General features: G+C 49.1%; 1 protein-coding gene across 1 annotated transcript in view; it reads right to left on the bottom strand.

Annotated features, from left to right (window-relative positions):
• Positions 1-13,597: 13,597 nt before the first annotated feature.
• The window catches only part of RALY (RALY heterogeneous nuclear ribonucleoprotein), an 88,940-nt gene continuing 79,604 nt past the window's right edge, over positions 13,598-22,933 (bottom strand). Inside the window, exons 5-9 of the mRNA XM_069871780.1 lie at positions 22,721-22,881; positions 22,000-22,113; positions 21,189-21,334; positions 15,679-15,727; positions 13,598-15,420 (exon numbers count right to left, since the gene is read on the bottom strand). Coding sequence (XP_069727881.1) covers positions 15,683-15,727; positions 21,189-21,334; positions 22,000-22,113; positions 22,721-22,881 — 466 coding nt within the window. The 3' untranslated portion in view covers positions 13,598-15,420; positions 15,679-15,682. The remainder of the gene's footprint in view (positions 15,421-15,678; positions 15,728-21,188; positions 21,335-21,999; positions 22,114-22,720; positions 22,882-22,933) is intronic.

Genomic DNA, 22,933 nt, shown 5'->3' with positions numbered 1-22,933 from the left:
CTTCTTGTTCATAACATGCACTTCTCTCTGTTCACAGTTGGTGATCTCTAGGGGATATGCATGGTGCTGCTCTAACTGTTTTTTCTAGTGCTGTAGGAATTTTGTTACAGCTGCCAAGTATGAAGATACAAACGGGGAGTGAAGTCCCATTTTTACAGTTTGAATTCAATCCCTGCAATGGCACAGGGTCAGGATGAGGTGTAGGAGGTCAGGACCCATGGCACCCATCCCTGCAGGCAGAGTAGCCTCCTCCCCCGAGAAAAGGGTGGTTGTTCCCGATGCAGTTCTGCAAGTATCAAACTGAAGGGTTTCTACAGAGTTTTAATCTTTCTATGTATGTTAATACTGAACACAGTCTTTCTGAGAAGTCACTTACTACTTGAAAACTTGACAGCACTGTAAGGCAAAAATCAAGGTTTTATGGTTGGTTTCTTGAAAACATTTTGAATATCAAGTGAGCTATAATGAATGTTGGATGTATCTCTAAGTGAATAAAGCCAGGATCAGTGCCTCTTGTAACGTCATTGTTGTATTCTTGTTTTTTCTCTAGCAAATAAGCATTCTCCTGCTGGAAGTAAAACTTTTTGGAGAAGTGCTAGTTGCCTTTTTGTTTTGATGATTTGATGTTGAGACATGCTGAAGAAGAGTGATACTTCCTATTTTTAAATGCTTTTTCATGGATGAAACACCCCTAACAAGTAAAAAATACAGGGTGGCTCTGAGCTGGTGCTGTGTTTTAGTACATTAAATATCGAATTTGACTTCAGTATGTTTGGGTCAAAATGATCAAGTTAATGAATAAGTAGTTTTTCAAACTCATTACCTTGGAGTTCTCTGGGCCCAAAGGAGAACATTGTGGGTATGTATCTTATAGGTGTATTTTGAGTCTGCGTGAAATCCTGAAGGTGTTGGTTTTGACGACCAGTATTTGAAACGTGTTGAGCTGGAGGCTCTAATTTACCCATGGAACAACCTCAGTGATGCATGAATAGTCCTTTGTGTCCAGGAGCAGGTTGATTTTTATTTCTTTAATAAACCAAACGCCTTCTGGTGTACACCTGAAAAGGAGTGTTGCTTGAACATAAATGCCTCTTGCTGCTTGTAGGGCTGGTGGAAGCTTGAAGTGCAGACAAGTGTTCAGAAGTAAAAAAGTAGAGTTTACTACTTAAGCTGAACATTAGTAAGCAGCTGAAGGATGGAGTTCTTAACAGAATATGGTGATGGCCTTATTCACCTTGGGCTTGCGCGGAGGCAGACTGTCTTGATTCTCCGTGCTTTTTTTTTCTCTGCCAGCTGAAAATTGGTTCTGTGGTGCTGGTGGAGATGCAGGAGCCAGCACTAGCAGAGTGCAGTCCTGTGGCTGGGCTGCTCCTCTCCATGGCTCCTTCTATGCCCAGAGCTCTCATGCACCTTGTCAAAGCAATCTAAGTTGTTGCAGGTCTGCTCCTTTCCACACATCGTGCGATACAGCTTTCAGCTCAGAACGTGCAAAAGAAAATCTGAGACTTATCTGTGGAGGCCCTACAAGAACTACACGGAAGAGTTGTGTTGCTGTTGGCTTGAAATTCGCTGATATCCTTTGCTGATATGCTCATCTCTGTAACCCGCTTTTGCCAGGTAAATGCTTTGATCTCTGTTGTGTGGTCATGGGTTTGGAACTCAAAGGCTTGGGTGACCTTACTCTGGTCACCAAAGTAACCAGTAAAATAGAAAGGGATATAGTTACCTGGTTCAGTAAAGATGCAGTGGTATCAACCACCTACAAGGTGGTGCAGTTCTGTTCTGCTAAAATAACTTTGCTATTGTATATATGTGAGATTAAACTTGATGGAAGCCAGAGCAAGGATTTTATTAGCATTTTTATAACCAGAAATGGTGTGAAGGAGAAACATATATTATTAATTTCCGTTGAGAGTGAGGGATTTCTTGTTAGTACTGTGTATAGGTCATCCAGACACATATACCACGTGTAGAATCCTGGTTTGTGTAGGTTGTCCCTGCTTGATAGGGAGACCCAGTCACCTGAGATTGCCAGCAAGGAGAAAAGGGGACTTTAAAGCCTCTGTTGCTGAAAACAGGACAAGGCTCTCACAAACTACGCAGGATGTTCATCTGTAGTCAGGTAAAAGTATGTGTGGTGGTATGTAGTGGAGGAGGTACAGAAATAGAAACCGAGAGCTCTGAAAGTCAAGAGAATACAAAGCTGAGTGTGGTGCTGACAGCTAAGGCTCGTTAGAACCTGTCTGTTAGCGTTTTAAATGACGTTTCTCCAGTGGTTCTGCCCCTCTGCTCAGTTTTTTGCTAGAGGTTTATTCCAGGTTGCTAGACTGATAGAAGAGTATCCAAGCAAGTGGGAGGCCAAGGTTTGAGAAAGAATTGAAAGCAGATATTTAAGAGAAACCAGAAGCTGCACATGAATGAAGAGTACAGCTTCAGCTGCAAAGCCACACTGCCTGTCCCCTTACCTGGTGTATTTTTCCATCTACTAAGCTCACTCTTCCCTAGAAACATGAAGGACTCGAATGCTGGGGAAAAAGGGCCAGAAACACCCAGCTTAGAGTTAGCAATCAGGTATCAGGACAAGCCTGTCCTGCTGAAAGCCTCTCAGCCTTTCCCAGCAGTGCCTACAGTTAAAGTGTGCAGAGGTTTGGATTCCTGCCGTGTTTGTGGGGATCAGCCAGGGTTCAGCTGGACCTCTTTGTCTCTACCTCACATTCTGCTCTCTGTATTATGGCAGTTAACCTAAGTGGCGGCTTGCTGTAATCTTGGCGGTGTCTCAGCCTTGGGAAAACTCTTCTCAAATGACTTTAATTTGGGCTAATAGCTAAAAGGATTTTGAATAAACACTCGAAACCTGTGGCAGAGGAGGGAGCAGAGCTCCATGTGTCCTTTCCCTCAGTACATCCTCAAATGGAGAGAGAACTGATGGGGAAGAATTGCTCTAATCCCAGTCAGTTCCTTAAATGCTTTTGTGACAGGAGGAGAAAAAAGACTTTGGAAGGAAGATAATACTTGGAAATTGTAGAATCTGAAAAAGAGACAGGTTCAAGAGTTCTTGCTGATATTTAACACGTGCTGCCCTTTGGCTTGAAGGGACCTCATGCAGCCCCAGTCCCTTAGCCAAGAAATCCATTTTCTTCAGCTCTTTCTGTAGTCAGTGAAGATGTGGGGGTGCCTACAAAGGAAATCAGGCTGTTTAGAAAGAGCCTAGGGACAGTGCTTTTACTGCGTAGGTCCTTCACTGTAGGTCAATTTAAGATGAACATACATTCCCACATACGTATCACATGTATACAAACACTGTACATCCTTGCATAATCTGTTTAGACAAATATGTCTGAGCGTGTGCTGTCAGTCTCTGTCACAAGCCCAAGAGAGCAACTGTACTTCTTTAAACAGAAGGAAAAAATTAAGCCCTAGAAAGAGGTCGCTGCCTGATAGACATGATGAAGGGGCTTTTCCTTGCAGGAAGAGAAGAATTTTCTTGTTTCCCTTCTGTTTGTGACTATAACAACAGGCTCATTCGCCCCCCTTCTCTGCTCTGGTTAGACCTCATGTGGAGCCCTGTCTTCAGCTCTGGGATGCTGAGCACAGGAAGGACATGGAGCTGTTGGAGCGAGTCCAGAGGAGACCACGGGGATGATCCGAGAGCTGGAGCACCTCTCGTACGAGGACAGGCTGAGAGTTGGGGTTGTTCAGCCTCGAGAAGAGAAGGCTCCAGGGAGACCTTAGAGCATCTTCCAGTGCTGAAAGGGGCTCCAGGAAAGCTGGAAAAGCTCCAGAAAAGGGGCTCTGGATCAGGGAGTGCAGGGAAAGGATGAGTTTTCAGCTTAAAGAGACTTTCAGAGACTTTGGGTTTTCTGACACAGAAACAACTTCCTTAATTCTACATTCTCTACTAAAGCAAATTAGTTTTAAAGGCTTTGTTTCCTTGTCCAGCCTCGCTTACTGCTTTGGCTGATTATCACATAGTTTTTGTGTATTTCTCTCTTCCTTGTGGAAACACGTCACTGGGGAGGAGCAGGACCGTGTGACTTTGATGGCAAATCATGCTTGTGCCCGAGTTGTCACCAGCGTTAGTCACACAGCTGCATCTCGGTCCTTCTCCTGTCCTCTGCTGATAATATTAATTTTCATTTAAAAAAAAGAAAGAAAAGAAAAGGGAGTGCTGTTGCTTTTGTTCAAGGGAGAAAAGTTGGTTGCGAGTACTTTTGAAAACAAGGCGCAAAAGGTGCGTAGAAAATATATTTTCTGTTCTTTTTAGTTTGGAAATGTCTTTCTGTACTGCTCGTGGTCCTCAGAGCCTGCTGCAAGCCTTGTGCTATGTTTTTGTTCAGCCCCAAAATAGCTTTTTCCCCCTCCCACTATGTATGTGAAAAAATAAGTTCTGGGAAACGTGAGCTCCTCTGAAATGAAGCTGAAAATGTGTTTCTTCCCCACATTGTCTCCACGCTTTCTGACACCCTCAAACAATAGGTTGCTTTCCTACAAGTCCCACTCAGCGGGGAGGGTTGCATTTCTTTCTCCCTTCTGCAGGAGCAGCGCAAAGATTGCCTGGGTTCTCTTGAAGTGGTTATTTAGGTTTGAGGCTGCGGTTGCCGCTGAGGTTTCCCTGTTCGCGAGAGGCTGCTTGGGGCTGGCTGTGTGGTCTCACATTTTGTTTTGTACATGACAGTTTATTTTAAACTCCAGGCCAACTCCACTTTCTCAGCTTCGTTTAAGCTGTGTGCTGGAGCACATTGTTTCCCTCTACGCTTGGTTCTGGACGAGGGAGGTGGATGTTAAATCCTGCTTCTGAAAAAGAACGTACTGGGGCTTGAAGAATGAGGAGCTTGCTGGGGCTGGAGCCCCGTGTGTGGAGGTGCTACGGGCAGAGACGTGTCTTCTGAGCTGGAAAGAACCAGAAGACAGGACACTTTGGTGTCTGTGGTTATGATGAGGATCATCCAAGCAGTAAGGAGGGGGCCAAGCTGGAGCCCAAGGTGAAGATAAGGAGTGAATGTCCCAGCTGTGCTGTCCTCTCTTCAGATGGCTCAGGATCACCCAGCAGAAGGCAACTCCGAGCCAACATAGAGACTGTTTGCACTTGTTGTGGCTCTGAGCCCTCCCAGGCTGGCGTCTCACGACTCCAGTGGCTCCTTTTTTCACCTGAGATGGAGCTGCCAGCAACCCTGTCCTGCAGAGAATGGGTTTGCTGTGAAGGCTGAAAACTTCTTGAAGACAGAAAGGAATTATGTAGGCAATGGGAAAGCAAGATTAAACTTCAACGCGCAGACATAAGCCTTCCAGTACTAAAAAGGGCTCCTGGAAAACTCAGGAGGGGCTCTTGATCAGAGAGTGCAGGGACAGGATGAGGGGAATGGTTTTAAACTGAAAGAGGGGAGATGGAGATGAGATCTTAGGGAGAAATGTTTTGCTGTGAGGGTGGGGAGGCCCTGGCCCAGGCTGCCCAGAGCAGTGGTGGCTGCCCCATCCCTGGAGGGGTTCCAGGCCAGGTTGGATGGGGCTTGGAGCCCCTGATCCAGTGGGAGGTGTCCCTGCCCATGGCAGGGGTGGGACTGGATGGGCTTTAAGGTCCCTTCCAACCCAAACCATCCTGTGGTTCTGTGACTGGACAAATATGCTAGTGCCTTAACTAAGAAATACAATCAGAAAGGTGTTGATTTGTGTGTGCAGAGTTAATATTCCTGGGTTAATATTCCTGCTATCTCGAAATGCTGTTGTTTGAGAGCTCTGCTGTTAGAAAGCTGACTGTGTACGTAAGATTCACCATTCTCATTTAGATCATAATGCCCACGCTTAGCCTGTTACACATTGAATGTTTTTCCAGAAGAGGAGAATGTTCACAGTGGCCTTTTAGCCTTGTGTGTTGAAATGATGCTTAAAAGGAGGCAAGGAACCGGAGGAAGGGAAGAGGGGAGCACTGATGGGACAAAGGAAGGAACCAATACAGCACCCAGTGACACCCTGTTCCTCTGCATTCCCACCGAGTGCTCTGCCAAGCCGGTCCTATGGCCAGTCCTCGTCTTCTGAAGTACAGAAAGGCTCAGACTACGTATACTCTCTTTTCAGTGATGCTGTCCGATGCTGAGAGAGCTGAGGGGAGACCTCATTGCTCTCTACAACTCCCTGAAAGGAGGTTGTGGAGAGGAGGGAGCTGGGCTCTTCTCCCAAGTGACAGGGGACAGGACAAGAGGGAATGGCCTCAAGCTCCACCAGGGGAGGTTTAGGTTGAACATTAGGAAAAAAAATTTCACATTGGGCACTGGCAGAGGCTGCCCAGGGAGGGGGTTGAGTCACCTTCCCTGGAGGGGTTTAAGGGACGGGTGGATGAGGTGCTGAGGGACATGGTTTATTGTTTGATGGGAATGGTTGGACTTGATCTGGTGGGTCTCTTCCAACCCGGTTATTCTATGATTCTGTGATTCTAGGTGCTGGGGGACATGGTTTAGTGATTGATAGGAATGGTTGGACTTGATGATCCGGTGGGTCTCATCCAACTTGGTGATTCTATGAGTCTATGTTTCCTATCACTGTGTATGAATTATGGTTTGAGGAGTGTCTTTCCATCACCAAGTTAGGTTGCTCTTTATGAAACCCCCGTGAGGTTATAGAATCATAGAATAGTTTGGGTTGGAAGGGACCTTAAAGATTACCCAGTTCCAACACCCTGTGATAAGAAAAGCGTGGACATCTGTCTCGGATTGGAAAATGATCCCACAACTAGAACAATTTCCTGTCTTATAGTCTCTACTATGATACTGTAGAAAGACAGTGTCATTCCAGCTATTTTCAACAGAGCTATTTATAATTAACTGTAAAAAACAGCCTTTTACTAGTAAAACAGCTGAAACAATGGCAATAAACCCAGGATTTTTTGTTCCTTACAGTGAAATGTTATGAGAAACAGAAAGAGTTTTAAAACTCTGACAGAGGAAAAACACCTCCTGCAGTTGGGTGCTATGGTTTTGCCCCAGCCGGCTGGTTCTGTGTTGCTTCCAGGCAGTTTCAGTTCCTCACTCCTAGATTCAGCGCAGGTTTTGTGTGTTCCCCTGCTGGGGAAATGCTTTTTCTGCTGGGGAAACAGTTCAGGTCCATTAAGGCATGAGTCGAAAGTGGTGAGCAGCAGCTGCACAAGCAGCGCTTGATATTTGTGTCTGTATTTTAAATGCCTGCAGTGGCGGATTGTGATCTGGGATGAAGGAAAGCAATGTTGGGCTATAGAGGAACAGAAAAGTCCTGCTTGTGTGTTGCCTGTGGGACCACATACCCCTGTTATCTCCTCTGGTTCCCTCATTCCCACCCTGCAGACGAGCCCAGTGAGGATGGGTGGGCGACTGGTGTTCTGCCCCAGTGGAAAATTGCTCTTCAAATGCCTTATTAAGGTTTTCTGCAGATGGACCAATTCCTGGTGGATCATTTTTTTTTGACTCATTTAGGACCAGATTTCTCAAAGGCTTTTTGTAGCCCAGCTCCAAGTGTCAACATCCACGACTGTGTTATGTTTTCCAGAGAACTCAACACCCAATGCATCCAAGAGTTTTGAAAGCTGGACCTGCAGCGAATTAGAGAAGCCAAATACATCTTGTGTCCTCATTTTTGATAATAAGGTTTGGGAGCATTTGGCTTTTAATGGTGGTTTTACCGTGCTGGCATTGGTCATTTCAGCCACGTTTTGGGGCACTTTCCCTCCAGTGTCTCCGTCCCTGTGAAGGTATCGCTGCTCTGCTCCTGCCACAGAATTGAGCTGAGCTCCCCAGCCTGGGGAACACTCCTGGGGCTCCAAGGAAAGAGGAAAAATTTCCATAAAATCATAGAACCATTTAAGGCTGGAAAAGACCTCTAAGCTCCTCCATTCCAACTATCACCCCAACACACCATGGCTACTAAACCCTGGCCCTGAGGACCACATCCAGCATCCACGTGGGGGTTTTAACCCCTCCAGGGATGGGGACTCCACCACTGTCCTGGGCAACCTCTTCCAGTGTTTCATCATTCTCTCAGTGAAGAATTTTTTCCTGCCATCCGATCTAAACCTTCTCTGGCACAATGTGAGGCCAGTTCTCCTTGTCCTGTGATGGCCGTGTTGGGAAAGCTGTATCTCCTGTGCAGGTATGTGACAGGTAATGATGAGGTTGGAGCAAGGGCGCATTGCTCGTTCAACTGCTTCTTTTTGGGAGAGGAGAACAAGAGCAGGAGAAATATCAGATGAAAGCCCAGCCACTTGGATGTCCCAGAGATCCAGCAGTTGCTTGCACCCCATCCCCTGTGACCTCCCTGTGCCTCCTGATACAAAGAAATGCCACGCAAATTTCCCAAGGTGCTTTCCCTCACTACGTGCTCCTGATTTGCGTTCTGCAAGGGGAGAGGCCAGTCCATAGCTGATGGTCTGAGCCCTTTCGCTTGCCCTGAGTGCCAGATGTGCAGGTGTGAACAGCTGGGTCTGGTAAGATTTAAAGCCAGGCTTGAGAACAAATGACTATAAGTAATATGGATATGAGTTACATTTTTGCTTCAACTTAAACCCTTGGACAACTTTAGAGTTGCTGTGGCCCAGGCTGCCCAGAGCAGTGGTGGCTGCCCCATCCCTGGAGGGGTTCCAGGCCAGGCTGGATGGGGCTTTTGGAGCAACTGATCCAGTGGGAGGTGTCCCTGCCCATGGCAGGGGTGGAGCTGGATGGGCTTTGGGGTCTTTTCCAACGGAACCATCCTAGGATCCTTCCTAGGATCCCGCATGTCCAAGCCATGAGAACTGGAAAATTTCCTGATACGCTTCGGGCTGCAGCTGTCCTGGAGGATTGGGTGCCTGTGTTGCTTTTCTTCATTTTTCTTTTTTTTTTTTTCCTGTCCTTTTAACATTAAACTACTGTTAACACATCTCTGTTTTCCCTTTTATCCCTTCCCTTGAAGTTCAGGCTTTTGAATGCAAATGCACGTCCCTGGTGGCTGTAAGTGCTCTGAGTACATAAAAATGATTTCTGGTTCCTCGCTCATACCCAGTCAGCCAGGGTATGGGAATTACTTTAGAAGAGCTTTTAGGTACAAAGATAGTTCATTATGGTATGTTTAAGATTATTCTGCTTTTGTTCCTACTCCTCCTGCTGGCTGCCTTCTTCCTGCCCAGCCTGAGCTTCCTTCACACAAAGCTCTTAATGCATTTACTGAAATATTATGCAAGATGCTGACATGCAAACAAGTTCCCAATTTCTTGTATTAACCGCACGTGCACACACGCTCTCCCCCTGCAACAGAGTGTTAACTGCCAGCTCTGGTGGCACTGGGACATCGCTGCTTTTGCCTCTGGGAACATGGTTCTGCCACTGTCTAGGGCTGCTCATGAGCTGCACGGACCCTTAGCAGGGGCTGGACCTGCCTATGAGGACAAGTCTCCTGTGCTGCTGGGCTCCTGCTCTGTGAGGGGGCAGTTTGCTGCCTTTGGGTCCCTGGGCCAAGCAGCCAGACTGCTCTTCAAGTGGTTTAAATCACAGAATCATAGAATCACCAGGTTGGAAAAGACCCACCAGGTCATTGAGTCCAACTATTCCTATCAAACATTAAACCATGTCCCTCAGCACCTCATCCACATGTCCCTTAAACCCCTCCAGGGAAGGTGACTCAGCCACCTCCCTGGGCAGCCTCTGCCAGTGCCCAATGACCCTTTCTGTGAAAAATTTTTTCCTAATGTTCAGTCTAAACCTCCCCTGGTGGAGCTTGAGGCCATTCCCTCTTGTCCTGTCCCCTGTCACTTGGGAGAAGAGGGAGCTGTGAGCCGAGGGAAAGGGGGGAAAGCTGGGACCCATGGGAAATTGTGTTTGAGGAACCCTCTCAAACCTGTCTGAGAAAATAATCCACCTAGAAAGTGAATCTGGGCGATGGAAAGTTGATGAGCTTGGAGGTTTCCTCACTGAACTGGTGCAGCGGGTCCATCCTGGCCCGAGACTGCCCACGTGCTGCTGTGATGGGGCCGTGAGCGGTGCTGGCAGCACGCCGCTCGGTGCCGGAATCGCTGCTCAGGCCCCTCTGCTGGGTGCGTGCGGAAGATTTCGGTTATGTCTGAGTCCTTTTGGCATTGAACCATCTCCATCCCAGCCCTGGGTGTTTTTTCCTGTCAGAGAACGGACACACTCCACCAGGAGCCCTTGGGGTTCTTCACCTCATCTCCAGTGTTTCCACAACTTCCTCGAGAAGAAGAAATACATGGAATTAAACCCCCTGCAGATGGGAAGACAATGCAGGAGGGATACGACGGCTCTCACAGAGGTAGCAACTGACTTCTACGAATCCCCCAAAGAATGAGTCCTGATAGAGCTGCAATAGGGGAATTATTTTCAGTGTGCTGCATAACTATGATGCTCATTAACCTTAATAGGTTTTATTAACATCACTGGGGGCTTTTGTTGCATCTCCTGACTCAAAATGAATGCAAGATTGCAGGCGTTTTGACCCAACAGGTAGTCTTTCCACGTCCAGAAGCACACAAAGGAGGCTTTGGGATTGGAGTTACCCTGCTCTGTGACTGCTGAAACCAGCGTATGAAAAAACAGAGCTCCAAAATTTCCTGCAGATCCACTGTTCCCATCCGGAGCAGCACATTCAAGCCCAAAGTGCTTGTCAACCTCATACATTTCCCATTTCCTTCGCAGAGGTGCAGGCGAGGTGGTGGGAATCGTTTCTGACACTGACCAGGCTGCTGTCACCACCAAATGCAGATGGCAGAGCAACAAGCAGAGCAAATCTGAGAAGCCAAGTGAGGTCCAAGGGTCCTGGTAGTGAGATCTGATCTTTGTGGGTGGTGGGGAAAGGCATTTCTGAAAGTATTTTCTTGTATTTTCTTTCCAGTTCACAAGATGGAAACTGCGTGTATGTTCAGTTGAGTTGCTCAGTTTGTGTTGGTTGTTTTTCTTCAGAATGTACAGATGTTGAATTAACTGTTGCCCTGTGGGAAATGCTGGAGAGAATAGGCTGGTTCAACCCTCATCTTGCCACATCCCAACAGGGCAGGGACAATTTAGAGGGAGCGACTCTCTGGGGGCACCGGATCATGGAAAAGAAGGTCGAGTGCATGAAGGGTGGGACCCCTTTTTATTCACTCAAGAGCTAATGAGATCTGATGGATCTTTTGGTGTCATGGATATTTAAAATGCCTTGAAGAGGACCACACATCCTTCTGTTGACCAGGACGAGCCCAATAACGGGGCTCATTGTGGTCTGCTGCCCTGTGACAGGGCTGGGATGGGGCTGAGGGTAAGGGTGGATGGACTGTGGCTAACCAGGGTGCTCTGAGCGTGCCAGCAGCCCACACTGTATCTCATGTGTGTTCACACTTGGAAAGATGGGACTGGGATTCAGGGAACAGGAGCTGCCTATGATCAGGTACACACATAAACGGCATCAATGGCTTTGCCTGCGCTTGGTGTGTGTGTCCGTTATAAATGCTCCGGAGTCTTTAAGCAACTACAGCCCATGTGCATGTCCCCCACCTCTTCCTGCAAAGTCCTGTCCTTGCGTCTTGCATCCCTGCACTGGACATTGGTCTTCTCCACCCTGCTCTCCCTCTTCATCCCTGGCGAAGCCGTGCTCAGCGGGACGCGGTGGCACCTCTGCTCCCCCTGCTCTGCTTTTGATGGACCCAGTGAAGTCAGCAGGAAGCTTTGCAGCTGCGTTATGGGATGAAAGGACATAGATCTGTTGGAACAAGTGCAGAGGAGCTCACGAGGATGATCCAAGGGCTGGAGCACCTCCCATATGAGGACAGGCTGAGAGTTGGAGCTGTTCATCCAGGAGAAAAGAAGGCTGTGGGAAGACTTCAGAGCAGCTTCCAGTGCTGAAAGGGGCTCCAGGAAAGCTGGGGAGGGGCTTTTTAGCAGGGCCTGTTCTGACAGGACAAGGAATGGTGGCTTTAAACTAAGAAAGGGTAGATTTAGACTGGATATAATGAAGAAATATTTTGCAATGAGGGAGGTGAGGCGGTGGCACAGGTTGCCCAGGGAGGCAGTGAAGACCCCATCCCTGGAAACACTCAAGGTCAGGTTGGATGAGGCTCTGAGCAATCTGATCTGGTTAAAGATGTCCCTGTTCGTGCAGGGGGGTTGGACTGGATGACCTGAAAATGTCCCTTCCAACCCAAACCATTCTATGACTCTATAAGGGGACTGTGTGTGCCCCCTTTCCCATCCCACTGCTGGGCCTTTGCCTCTTCATGGGAACATTTTCTGGATGGTCCCATACCAAACTCAATGAGCGTGAACCACCCAGCAGTCATTTCTCTGAGGCCCTGTTCACAGTCAATAGCAAAGTTAATAACATGGGGGTCTGCGGAAGAGCTGCCGAAGTCCCTCACTACCCCATCAACATAATTAAAAACATCAAAGTAATTGTTTGCTTGGAGACCTAGACCATGCTCTAATGGCCTAAAGCCGATGAGCCACACTGAACTGCAATGAGCCAACCCCAGACTCGAGCCAGTGTTGCTCTCAGAGCTCAGTTACAGTTACGTGGCCCAATGGACTAAGGTTGGCCCAATTTTGATCTTCTTCATAGTACTGACTTGCTTTTTTCTTTCTTTTTTCTTCTTCTGGCTTTATTTTTTCTGACCATGTTCCTTTCCTCATATAGATCAGGGAGGTATTAGAGCTGAAAGGGGCTCTAGGAAAACTGGGGAGGGGCTCTGGATCAGGGAGGGCAGGGACAGGATGAGAGGGAAGGATTTTAAGATGAAAGAGGGGAGATAGAGGTGAGATCTTAGGAAGAAATGTTTTGCTGTGGGGGTGAGGAGGCCCTGGCCCAGGTTGCCCAAAGCAGGGGTGGCTGCCCCATCCCTGGAGGTGTTCCAGGCCAGGTTGGATGGGGATTTGAGCAACTGGATCCAGTGGGAGGCGTCCCTGCCCATGGCAGGGGTGGGACTGGATGGGCTTTGAGGTCCGTTCCAGCCCAAACTGTTCTAGGATTCTTGAAGTGAACTGGTGACTCACGGCAGGACGGATGATGTTGAAGCATCCCCAGACTCACCATGAACTTCAACAGATGCACTAGGCAGCTGTGCCCTCCAGTGTTTGATGACAGCTCAGGCCAGGCTCAGCAGGCAACTTTCTAGGACTTGAAATTTAGAAAAAAGCCCCATTGAAAGTGTGGTAACAGCTGGCTTCTCCCCATGTGATCACTGGAGCCCTCCAGACAGCTCACGAGCCAAACACACCGGGGTTTGGATGAATATACAGTGAACACGTGCACAGCTGGCAACACGATGCAAACTTTGCTCTGCTGAGGACGCGATTGGGGTGATTATGCTTAAGGAGCGTTTAGTGGCACCGTTGGCCTGTGCAAACTGGAGCAGCACCCTCATTTTTCCAGTTTGTTACAAGATGGACCAGTGCAAAGTCCAGAGATGGAAGGCCTGGATTTGTCCCCTGCGTCAACTGAGTTTCCAGCCTCCAGGGGAAATTTCAGAGCCCCTGATGTTTTGCTCAGCACATCCCTTGTGTAAGGGAAAGCAAATTCCACGGGCAGAACTGAAGGTTAGAAAGGGATAGAAGACTTGTGTGAAACATAAAAAAGTGTCTGTGTGTGTATGACAGAAAGAAAAGGGAGAGAAAGCAAATTACATTTCTTTCTTTTATTATACAGGATCATATGTACAAGGTCAACTTTCTCCCGAACTTCAGCATCACAGTCAGTTCATAGCAAAAACCGCAGCTCATCACTCAAAGCCTAGAAAACAGCTCTACAACGGCTCAGTACAACACAATGGATTAATTGTACAGGAACCGGAAAAAGGTAGGGGAAAGCACGGTTATCCCTTTAATCCCTCATGAATTATTTGAAACTAAGAAATGCAAATAAAACATTGTGCTTCAAGAGCCATGCTTGCTCCAGGATGGCCCTCGGGGGAGGGACGCGTTGCCCACAGGGCTTGTTTTCCCCTTCACCCTTCCAAGAGAGATGCCGTAGATGAGGTCTGGCTTTGAGCACTTGGAGCACAAAGCAGGAGTCCCTTTCAAAGCACTCTATGCAACCTTGGGGCCACACGTTGTGTGGGAGGGTTTGACCAAGGAGAAGGTGTGGACACCATTCTGGGTTCAAAGCACTGATGTGTGTGTGTAGGGGGAGGGGGGAGACGGGCAGGACACATCTCATCTGAATAAAGTGCTGCATGAGTTTCAGTTCTATCTACCCCTGAAAAACTGGATCAGCCCACAAAGGAGGAACGAACAAGAAGAGAAAGGCTGAGAGACCTCTCGGGTGTTGTGGTGTAAGGGGGTTCCCGTGACTGGCTGCTGCAGGACATGGTATGGGGTGAAAGCAGCTGGAATTTGGGTAGGCAGAGGAGGTGCTTGCACACCCACATGCATCGGACTTGACGTAGTCACCGTTACCAGTCTCGTTACACTCAGGCAGGTTGTCATGTTGTGCAGATCCATCAGAGTGGTGATGGAGCACAGGCTTCACAGTCAGGGGCCGGAGCTGTCGTGCCGCCCTCCTGGTGTGCCAGGTCAGTGTGAAGACCCACCCCGGCTGGGGCAAGAGGAGATGTGAGCACCCTGGGGAATGGGGCCATTTTTAACTTGCACTGGCCCAGACAGGTGGTTGTATTCCATCCTTTCCAGGGAGCAGCCGGTCCAAGAAAAGGGTCTCACCCACATATGCTTGTATCCCTCACTCTGCAGAGACTTGCTCAGCCTTTACATAGTGGTTTCCCAGTGGAGAACGAGGAGAACAAACCACTGAAGATGATGTATGCTTTTGTTTCTCCGGCTTGGGATCACTTGCTTTCCTGCAGGCAGCTTCCCTTCCCCTTCCCCTCTCTTCAAGCAGCTGCAAAGAGCCCAGCACAGGCACCAACACCAACTCCTTTCCACCTGGAAGTGATCGTGTGCCTGCAGCAGCTCACGGGGCAAAAAGAGACCTGACAGGAGGTGACTGTTGTGGGAGGACAGCTCACCCCCACACACCTCAGCCTTTAGCGTGAGAACACAAATTGTCCAAACTGAGACAGTACTTTTTCCCCAGTTTGCAAATACTCCGGCTCTCACCTACCACGGAAAAAAAGGTCTTTATTGGGTTAGGCTTAGTTCTCCTCCTCTCCTACAAAAAGCTCTATAACATCTGACTCTTTTAGAGACACAACCGCTCTCCCGTTATCCAGTCAGTGGCGGTTACGGATCGTGCAGGGTTTGGTTCCTGCCTCTGCTGGCTGCAGAGCTCCGAATCCATTGCTCGGGGTAGTGGGGATTCATTGGGATGATGAGTTTTCTTTGTCTTTGCTCTACAGATGGATGGAAGATGTCGGGCCATGTTTCTCCTGTTGAATGCCAGGTAGAGATGACAGCAGCACTTCAATTCAGCTTGTCTTGCTCAGCGTGCCAGGACAGGGTTCAGCCTCGTGCTTTCCTCACACTGTTGCTCACTGCTGTTCTGAAGGGGCTGCAAGGAGAGAAAAGAGAAAGGGAGGCTGGGGAAAGGCACCTCATTTTCCTTGAACCTCCGAAATCTGTGATTTAGGAACGGGGGTGAGGGCCTGATTAGACACCCGGCTGAGCCGTCAGGCTCAACGCTGGGGAAAAACAGAGTATCAGTGGAAAAGAGCATCTTCTGAAGCAGCAACCCCCTTCCTTCCCAACATGCATGGAACGAGAGCGTTTGCTTAGAATGAGCCATTAAAAAGCAGTGTGTGAGCTGTACCTGGTTACTGTAGCCTGGCATCCTCCACATCTGTGTAATGGCTGTTCTCCTGGAGGGAAAAGGGAACCACAAACAGTAAATCACCACGCGTCCTTCCTGCCCTGCCTGGGACATGGTGACACCTCCCATGTGGAGACCAGCTGGTACCACGGTGGAGGAAAGCTCACATGCTGTGAGCAGGGTCAGGCTGCTCGGGGTGGTGGAAGCACTACAGAACATCCGATGTAGAGACCGGCTGCCACGGCTGCGGTTTCTGGCAGACACAGTGCCAGGCAAACCCCAGAATCTCCTCTTGTTCCCTGTTATGGAAAGGCTCTGACAAACAGACCTGGGTTGTATGATTCCCTCTTGGATTTTGAAGCCTGGCTCTTGCTGAACCTCAAAGGGACAGGGATGAAATCAAGCCCACCGGCCCTCGTGTGAAGTCAGGTGTCTGACCTGGTCTACACCAGAGTCAGAGCCTCCACTGGGCACAGTGCAGGGAAGGTCTTGAGCCTGTGGCCTGGACATTGAGTTGCTGGAGTGTGTCCAGGGAAGAGGAATGGAGCTGGGAAGGGTCTGGAGAACATGTCTTAGGAGGAGCGGCTGAGGGCCCTGGTGCTGTTTAGGCTGGAGAAGAGGAGGCTGAGGGGAGACCTCATTGCTCCCTACAGCTCCTGAAAGGAGGTTGTGGGGAGGTGGGTGCTGGGATCTCCGCTCAAGTAACCAGTGATAGGATGAGAGGAAATGGCCTCAAGCTGCATAAAAGGAGGTTTCGATTGGATAGTTGGAGAAATTTCATTACTGATAGTGGTAAAGAGCTGGAACCAGCTGCCCAGGGCAGTGGTAGAGTCTCCACTCCTGGAGGGCTTCAAAAGATTTGTGGCCATGGCCCTTGCAGACAAGGTTTAGTAAACTCAGTGTGCTGACAGTTGGCCTGGATGAGCTTAGAGGTCTTTCCCAACCTGAACGATTCTAAGACTCTCCGAGTTGCCATGCTCAGACTGGATGCCCGGTTTCTGCATGGCCGGGTTAAGTCTATGCTGAACACTTTGTTCATAAAGTTTACTGTGTGTGTTTGCACAGCTCATGCCGTGTCACAGCACCATGAGAAGCTAATTTGGGATCTAGGAATGTCCTGCACCAGAGACCGGTCATTCTGGTGTTACTTAAACCAATATTCTAAGGCGCAGTCAGTCCACAATGGTAAATTGTGCATGGTGCAATGACTCTGCTGTTGAACACAGAAACCAGTCCCAGTTTGCAGCAGAACTCGTCATCCAGAACACTAATACTCACACTATTCATCACTGCAAAGGCCCCAGTAACAGTGCCGATGTGCTGAACCACTCCCCATGCAAGAGTTTGAAAGCACAGCATGTGAAAGTTCCCCTCCTGAAGCTGTTCTGCCCTTCCCTATTGTGAAGAGAACCAGGTGCTCAGCAGCAGTGTTTTATCTCCTGCGTAGACCAAATTTTGTAGTGAATATTGAAGAGATGGAAGCAGCTCCAGGAGATGTCTGCGGGGGATGCTACGTAATCGGAAAGGAAAGGCACAGGAGCCCAGTCCCAACCAAGCTGGCAGCAGGCTGGTTTGAGGGCACTGGGGGAGTTAAATAGATTATTACAATCAAGGAGACCAACGGGGTCTTTGCAGAGATCCAAGAAAGAAAAAGGCTCGGGACTGCAGTGCATGAGGAAAGGAGAGCGGGAGACTACGCTCAAAGGATCTGGGGATGGAGACTCCCAGGAGAAGGAAGTCTGGAGGCTTGTGACTTCTGGCAACAGAACAAAGGCTCCTTCTCTGCAATTACAGAGCAGGTAGCACCCTGGGAACAGGATCTTCAGGAAAGCCAGGTGAGGTAGCAAAGGAATAGCCCAGATCCACAGATTTGCCTTGGAACTGGTGACGAGTCAGCTGAGAGCTTGCGGGTGAGGATCAGGGGACACACCAACACGGTCACATCTGCTCCAGGCCACCTGACACCAAGTCTCCTCTAGAGGGCTGGAGGAAACACCCTGATTGCAGACCCTTGTTCTTCTGGGAGACTTCAACCACCCTGGCACCTGGTGGGAGGGAAGCAGGGTTGGGTACAAGCAACCCAGGAGATACCTGGAGAGCATCAAGAACAATATTTTGACACAACTGACTGACCAGCTGACATTCTTCTGGACTGTAACTGATGACAAGTAGTTGGTCGAAGATGGGAGAGAAGTTTTGGCTGGAGTGACCATGAGACTCTGAAGTTAAGTATTCTGACAGAATTGACCAAAATAAAGAGCAGACTCAAATCCCTGACTGCAAGAGAGCAGATTTTGGGTTGCTTAGAGTTCTGCTTGGCAAGAATCCCATGGGAGACTGCTCCAGAGGCCAAGGAGGCCGGGGCACCTGGATAATCTTTGAGGACGCCTGCCTTGAAGCACAAGAATGGCCCATTCTGATGACAGCTGGGCAGCTGTGGCAGGAGGACAGTGGATGATCAGCAAGCTCCCAGCTGAGCTTTTTCCTATGTGAAAAGGCAGAATCCACGAGATGAGCCACCCAGAATGAATGAAGACTCTTTCTTCCAGTGTGCAGTGGTGGTGTTAAAACAGCATGTGCGGGTACCCCAGCTGCTCACTACACAGTGGGCCAGGGGACCAAAGGTTCTAGTGACAAAGCACATGGAAAAGGCCAAGAGACTCAATGCTGCTTTTTTTTCCTTTGGTTTTCACTGGTCCAGTGTGTCTTCTGGCCTCCCAGGGCCCCGAGCCTAGCGGCAGAGTCTGGGGGAACAAAGCATTACCCATTTTATCCTTCCTCTGCAGGGCTCTTTTCTTGCCCACCTCCTCTGAAAAGGGCACAAACTCATGTGGGATGGGGGTGGGATGGGCTTCATCCTTCTCCCTGTGGGCATCTTTCATCCTTTGTCCTTCTCCCTGTGGGTTGCAGTGTGTATTTTGGACTTGATTTCATAGAATCATAGAAAGGTTTGGATTGGAAGAGAGTGTTCAGGACCGGTGTGGGCACGGTGTCCACAGACAGCAGGTGAGGAAGGTAGAGATGTGGGATAGAGGAGTCACTCCCAGGAACTGGAAAAACTTCAAAACTGTTCAGCATCATAAGGTTAGGAGCAAAATATAAAGGATGGATTTTGTGAGTTGCCTTGCAGTGTCTGAGAGAACGTCCCTGCAGACAAACTGTACAGATCAACCAGCTCCATGCTAAGCACGTGTGAGCCTGTCTGATGTCGGCAGGAAAATACTTCGGATCTCAGCAGGTTGTAGTTTAATCCCAGTTGGCAACTGAATCCCACATAGGTCCGCAGTCTCTGCCCCCAGTGGGACGGGAGAGAGAAACGGGAGGGCAAAAGTGAGAAAACTCATGGGTTGAGATAAGTACAGTAGGTTAAGCAAAATCTGTGCACTCCAGCAAAGGAAAACAAGGAATTCATTCTCCACTTCCCATTGCCAGGCAGGCGTTCAGCCACCCCCAGGAAACCAGGGCTCCACCACATGTAATAGTTACTTGGGAAGACAAATGCCGTAACTCTGAACATTCCCCCCGTTCCATAGGCTGAGAAGGACACCCTGTGGTCTGGAATACCCCTCGGGTCACTGGGATCAGCTGTCCCAGCCGTGTCCCCTCCCAGCTCCCCATGCACCCCAGCACTTGCTGGTGGGCTGGGTGAGGAGCAGGAAAGGCCCTGGTGCTGTGCGAGCCTGCTCAGCAGGGACTGAAACATCGCTGTGTTATCAGCCCTGTTCTCAGCAAAAATCCAAACACAGCCCGGTACCCACTACTGTGAAGAGTATTAACTCTGTCCTTGCCAAAACCAGCACACAATGCCACTACAGGACCAGCGAGTGACAGAAAATAGAGATAGACGGGAGCTGAAATAGTCATCTTTTTCATCTACTCTTAATGAAAACCAGCTCTTCTTAAAATAGCTGCCAGCAGATGTCTGTCCACTCTGTTTTATTATCCGACCAACAGCAGAGAAGTTCACATTTTTTGTCAGCAGGCTCTATCATCGTGCTTCTCTATCATCATTAGCATCACCAAGTTTCTCCCTAACTTCTAGCAGCTGTTTCCCTTGATGTAATACAAGCCTGGCCTTCCTTATCCTAACTGACACAGAGATAGAAGCCAGCTTTTGCCTTTCTTCTTTATAGGGCCTGTTATGGTGTCTCCCATCAATCATCTCTTCTTAGATTTATCAGAAGTCACGGACTTCAGCTCGGAGGCCCCAGAAACCAAAACAGCTGGAAGACCCCGTTCAGATCCTTTAAGGTGGGACAGAGAAGAAAACTACAAACAAGATGGGAAGTGTTTTGAGTTAGTGGAGCTTCTGGGCCATAGGAAGAGTGCTGCACATATGAAATGTGGCGTGGTCAACCCAGTGATGAGGGGCTGAGGAAGATAAAACAGATGCTGAGATTCTCACTTCTCCCCTCATCTCCATCTCCCCTCTTCCATCTTTAAACCACTCCCCCTCATCCTATCCCTGCCCTCCCTGATCAAGAGCTCCCCCGCAGCTTGCCTGGAGCCCTGTTCAGGACTGGAAGCTGCTCTAAGGTCTCCCTGGAGCCTTCTCTTCTCCAGGCTGAACAACCCCACCTCTGGAAGAGGCAGCAAGCAGGGCTTTCCTTCCACCCTAGCTCCCTTCTGCCCTTTGCTTGGGTCCGGAGCTGATCCTCTTTTCAGAGGATTCTTCACTTGGGATAAATGATAGTGTTGCCCTGGATTCCCCTGGCCATCAGAATATGAAGAGCAGGGCTCCCATCCCGTGTTCTCTAGGCACAGAATTTGCTCACTGGTTTCACCAGGACAGTCACTCGGAACAGGCTGATCACCAGTGGGGCCGATGCATGCTTGACATCAGGCCAGCTGTGCCTGAGAGCTGCCTTTGCTCTGGATCTGCAGCTTCATGCCCAGAGGCTGTGAGGCCCTGGCCCAGGTTGCCCAGAGCAGTGGGGGCTGCCCCATCCCTGGAGGTGTTCCAGGCCAGGCTGTATGGGGCTTGGAGCAAACGGATCCAGCGGGAGGTGTCCCTGCCCATGGCAGGGGGTGGAATTGGATGGGCTTTCAGGTCCCTTCCAACCCAAACCATTCTGTGATTAACTCAGGTTGTGCCATTTGGTGTTCATCCAGATGAAGGAGCATTGCAAAAGGTCATTGTTAGGAGAGTGCAATTAATATAACATTGTCTGTCTTTGCTATACATTTCAATCCATCTGGGAATCACTTGGGAGCAGAGCAACTTATTTTAACCATTAATCAGCAAGTTGTGAAACCAAGGATAACTGTGGTCTGCATTTCAAGAGCCAACGATGTTTCTTCAGCATTTCCACATGCGTTCACTAGGTCAATATTTCTGCAAGCAGCAGACCAGTTTGAGAGAACAAGCTGTGAACAACCACGGGGTTTAAATACTATTTCTCTTGAGGAAGGAAAACCAGTTTTTCTGGGTATTAAGTTCCAGTAAAACTGTGGTCTATTACTGGACTTTTTTTTTTGGCTGGGGGGATGCACGATGCAAGCTCTCTTACCAGTTCATCTTCACACTCATCCCGTGCGAGACCTTCCTCCTCAGCTTCGTCCCCATTCAGCGGCTCCTCCGTGTTGACCTCTGCCTCTGATGCTGTGTCTTCCTGTGAGATTTCACTTTTGCTGCTCTCCGCCTTCTTCCGTGCCTCTGTGAGAGCAAGAACCAAGCCAGCAGGATGAGGGGCTGGGGCAGGCAGTGTCTGGAGTCTGATGACATTAAGCAACTGGACTGCCCAATTCAGTTTTTGAGGGGTTTTTTTTTCTGCAATGGGAATTTTTTGCTGATTTTGAGCAAGCTGCCTGAAAACAACCCCGGAGAGGGCAATGCAGGTCATCATTCTGCATCCCTCTGGAGTGAGGGTGGGAGGCAGGTAGAACAGAGCAGAATGGAATGGAATGGAATAGAACAGAATAGCATAGGATAGGAATAGGGATAGGATAGGATAGGATAGGATAGGATAGGATAGGATAGGATAGGATAGGATAGGATGGGATGGGATGGGATGGGATGGGATGGGATGGGATAATAAACCAAAAATGCAAATATAAACTATAAACAAAAAAAACCCAACAACTATATGACAAGAGACAAAACCCTCATAATTTTAACGTCCAATTGCATAATTTAGGGAATTTTGGGATGTAATTTTGGCCCGTGATTCCACCTTGGAACCTGGGGGTTGACACTTCACCATGAGAGCCTGAGAATGCTCTAAGCCATGATGGTCTCAGGGCCACGTCTGCAGGGTGTTTCATTGCACTCTTTGCCTGTTCTTGGACTGGCCCCGAGGCAGCCCTGTGCACCCAACTGACCTGCGGACAGCTTCTGTTCTTCAGCGATCTGCTCCAGCCGGCCCAGGAGAGCATCAATGTTGGATTTGATCTGTGTCAGCTCAGTTTTGATTGTTTGCAGCTCACTGCACTTCACTTGGAGGAAGAAAGGAGGTAAAGAAAGGCATTTAGTGCCTTGCTGAGCACTTGCAGAGCCTGTCTCATCCCTCTGCTTCGCTGAGCAGGTTAAAACATCAGCTAGAAACGCACTCGTTGCATCCCTGGGGTCAATGTGCGGTGATGCTCACACCTCGCTGAGCTTTGTCTCCGCTGGAAGGAGCTGCAGTGAGTGGTGGTCAGGGCATCCTGCACAGCTAGCAGGGGTTTGGTGGGCAGGCGAGGAGAGGCTGGCTTTGCACAGAGCAGCAACGTGTCCTCCTCCCTCTCCACACCTTGCTGCCCTGCTGCATGGAAAGTTGAGAGGACTGTGGTTGGTCGTATGCACCCAGAAAAGCCTGTGTGTCTGTTGTCCAGCCGTGTTGTGGAGGACAACACCAGGTTTCAGCACACTCTGGATGTACTTACACATTCCCCTGCTGAATTTGCAGCCAGCAGGCTTCTGAAAGGGCATCACTTGGGCTGTTGTTTGCAGATGTTTGGGGTTTTTTAAGGTTTTCTTTGGGACCACCTGGCCTTGTGGGTCAATGCCTGGGGCTGGGAGGTCCCCGTGCCCTCCTGCTCACACACTTGTGCACATACTCACACTTCAACTTGGCCGAGCTGTTGGCAATAGCGGCTGATCTGGCGAAGAGCTTGACGGGGAGCGTTGCCTTCACGCGCCGGACAAGGGGGATGGTGACCCGCGGCCGCTTCACAGGAACCACCCTGGGCACTGGAGAGACTCGGCCCCGGTACTCGAAGAGCCTGGAGTGGGGTTTATAAAAGGCAGGTCCTGCTTGACTAACCTGAACTTCTA

Source organism: Phaenicophaeus curvirostris, chromosome 18 (genome assembly GCF_032191515.1).
Source record: "Phaenicophaeus curvirostris isolate KB17595 chromosome 18, BPBGC_Pcur_1.0, whole genome shotgun sequence".
NCBI lineage: Eukaryota > Metazoa > Chordata > Aves > Cuculiformes > Cuculidae > Phaenicophaeus > Phaenicophaeus curvirostris.
The sequence above is the reverse complement of the archived record's forward strand: the minus strand, read 5'-3'. Positions and strand labels throughout refer to the sequence as shown.